General features: G+C 32.0%; 1 protein-coding gene across 1 annotated transcript; it reads right to left on the bottom strand.

Annotated features, from left to right (window-relative positions):
* Positions 1-400: 400 nt before the first annotated feature.
* LOC100722471 (olfactory receptor 6C2-like) lies at positions 401-1,336 on the bottom strand. The gene has a single exon (XM_003476226.3). It carries the CDS (start codon positions 1,334-1,336, stop codon positions 401-403), a length of 936 nt encoding a protein of 311 aa, XP_003476274.1.
* Positions 1,337-2,493: the final 1,157 nt, after the last annotated feature.

Below are 2,493 nucleotides of genomic sequence, written 5' to 3'. Positions count from 1 at the left end.
AATAGTAAATAATTTAGTTTCTTCTTTCAGTTTTGGTACCTGAAACAGCATCTGGCCTAAAGAAATCACCCAATACACATTTATTAATTGAATAAATGAATAAATCAAATGAAAGTTTTGCATTTTTTTCTTCATTGAAATGTAAAAAACTTATTGGATACTTGCTTTTATCTCATTTAATTGTATGTGACTGTTGTTGGGGTTTTTTTGGTATTTTTCATTCAAAAATAAAACCAGAATCTAAATTTTGAAGATTGTTGGCATTCCTACAGAAGGATGTGATTTTAAAGAGGTTTGCAGAGATGATGTCACTAGTGTAGGATAAGAGACAATGTTCTGAAAAAGTTTACCTAAGATGTTTGTGCTTTAACTTACAAAATATGTTGGACACTGCATCTTCTTATTTCTTGAAAAATATTATGATTTTTTTGACTGAGTCCTTGAAGGCCTGTTTTACTTGCTTGTTCCTCAGGGTGTAAATGAAAGGGTTCAGCATAGGTGCGATGGAAGTTGTAAGGACTGTCACACCCTTGTTGATGGCGACCTCTTCTTTTGCAGAGGGTTTGATGTAAATGAAGATACAGCTTCCATAGGAGATGGAAACCACTATCATATGGGATGAGCAGGTGGAAAAGGCTTTTTTCTTTTGGTGGACAGAAGGGAACCCTAAAATTGTGTTAATTATGTAAACATAAGAAAGAACTACACATATGAGTGTCATAATGAGTGTTAATACAGCACAAGTGATAACCGTCTGTTCCATGAACCAAGTATTAGAACAAGAGATTTTCAGGAGGGGAGATGCATCACAGATAAAATGGTCGATAATATTAGAATCACAAAATTCTAGATTTAGGCCTAAAATGACAGGGGGAATTATAATACACAAACCAGCTACCCAACAACAAAAGACAAGTCTTCCGCAGACTGTGCTACTCATGATGGTAGCATAATGCAAAGGCTTGCAGATGGCTATGTAACGATCATAGGACATGGCAGCCAGAAGAAAAAATTCAGTTACACCAAAGAGGTCAGTAAACACCACTTGGCTAGCACAGGCATTATAAGTAATCATCTTGTCATCTGTTGCTATGTTATACAAATATCTGGGGATACATGCAGTGGTGAATGATATCTCTAAGAAAGCAAAATGTTTTAGAAAATAGTACATGGCTGTTTTAAGGTGAGAATCTACTAAGATGAGGATGATGATAGTCAGATTCCCAGTTGCACTCAGCGTGTAGGTAAGAAAGAGAAATACAAAAATCAGAGCCTGAAGTTGTTGATCATCTGTCAGTCCTAGTAAAATGAAAATTGTCACTGTATTGTTCCTCATTGCAGATTTCTGACTTCTGGGAGACCTGCATATAAGATCCAAAGACAGTTTGCTATGGATTATTTTAACAATCTTAAATCTATGAAGATTTACTTTATTGTATTTTTAAAAAAAATGTCCTTTACTCTGTAAGGATTCCTTTAGATTTTCATGGGATTATTATTGTAGGGGAAGCAAAGATGCTCTCATACTCACGAATTCACTGATGTATTTGCTTAGCATGTTGTTTATTAAAGTGCTGATGTATTTTAACCAACTTGGACTCCATGTACACTGTAGGCCCTTGAAATCTCAGCTATAGACTCATGACTCGTTTTTTTTTTTTTTTTTTTTTTTTTTTTTGTTATTGTACATGTGTGATTACTTTCCTGAGTACTTTCAACCACACACACACATGCATACAACTCCCCTAACTCCTCTTCTCTTCTTAGTTTTCTGTGTCCATAACTCATTACTTAAGTTCATGATGTTGTATAATACTCATTATTTAATACATAATACATTTCTGCACAGTATACATTTGTACTTTTATAAATTGCTTTGATAAATAAACTTCAAAAGTACATTATTTCTTTTATCTGTTTTTCTTTCCATTCCTCCTAACAACCTTATTTTAATTTATTTTAGTTTAGATAGACCAATCTCAAACTACAACAAAACATTGAAAATGACTATTGTGAAAATTATGAAAATTATGACATGGCTAAGGACATCTTCACAAGCAAATATCATTAATTATATTTGGAAGGACTGTTGTATGTGCTATTAGAAACAATAAATAATCTAACAGTTAAGAGGTAATTAGAGCTTCAGTTTGAAATTTTTTGTTTTATACCCTTGAAAAATATTTATCAAAATCTTTTAGTGTCCTCTTTATCTCTCTTCACTTTTCACATGGTCATAAATTTTTATTTCCATCAGTATCAATGTTTAGAAATATCTTTCATTTTAAATTTTAAATTTTTCATTTTAAAATTTCCTTGATTCCCAAATATAAACTGACATACCTATTTGAACATTTGACATGTGTTTCAATTATAGTATGTCAGAACAATAAATTACTTCTAATAAATGGAATGCACTATGTTTATTGAGCATGATTCATGTGATTGATATTTTAGAAAATTTTTGTCAGAGGAATAATTTTCTGTCCTTAA

The sequence above is a fragment of the Cavia porcellus genome, unplaced genomic scaffold (genome assembly GCF_034190915.1).
Source record: "Cavia porcellus strain 051 isolate PalLab524CR breed Dunkin Hartley unplaced genomic scaffold, mCavPor4.1 scaffold_8, whole genome shotgun sequence".
Taxonomy (NCBI): domain Eukaryota; kingdom Metazoa; phylum Chordata; class Mammalia; order Rodentia; family Caviidae; genus Cavia; species Cavia porcellus.
The sequence above is the reverse complement of the archived record's forward strand: the minus strand, read 5'-3'. Positions and strand labels throughout refer to the sequence as shown.

Coding starts and splice junctions, on each gene's coding strand:
- LOC100722471 (XM_003476226.3), bottom strand. CDS start 1,336: ATGAGGAACAATACAGTGACAATTTTCATTTTACTAGGACTGACAGAT.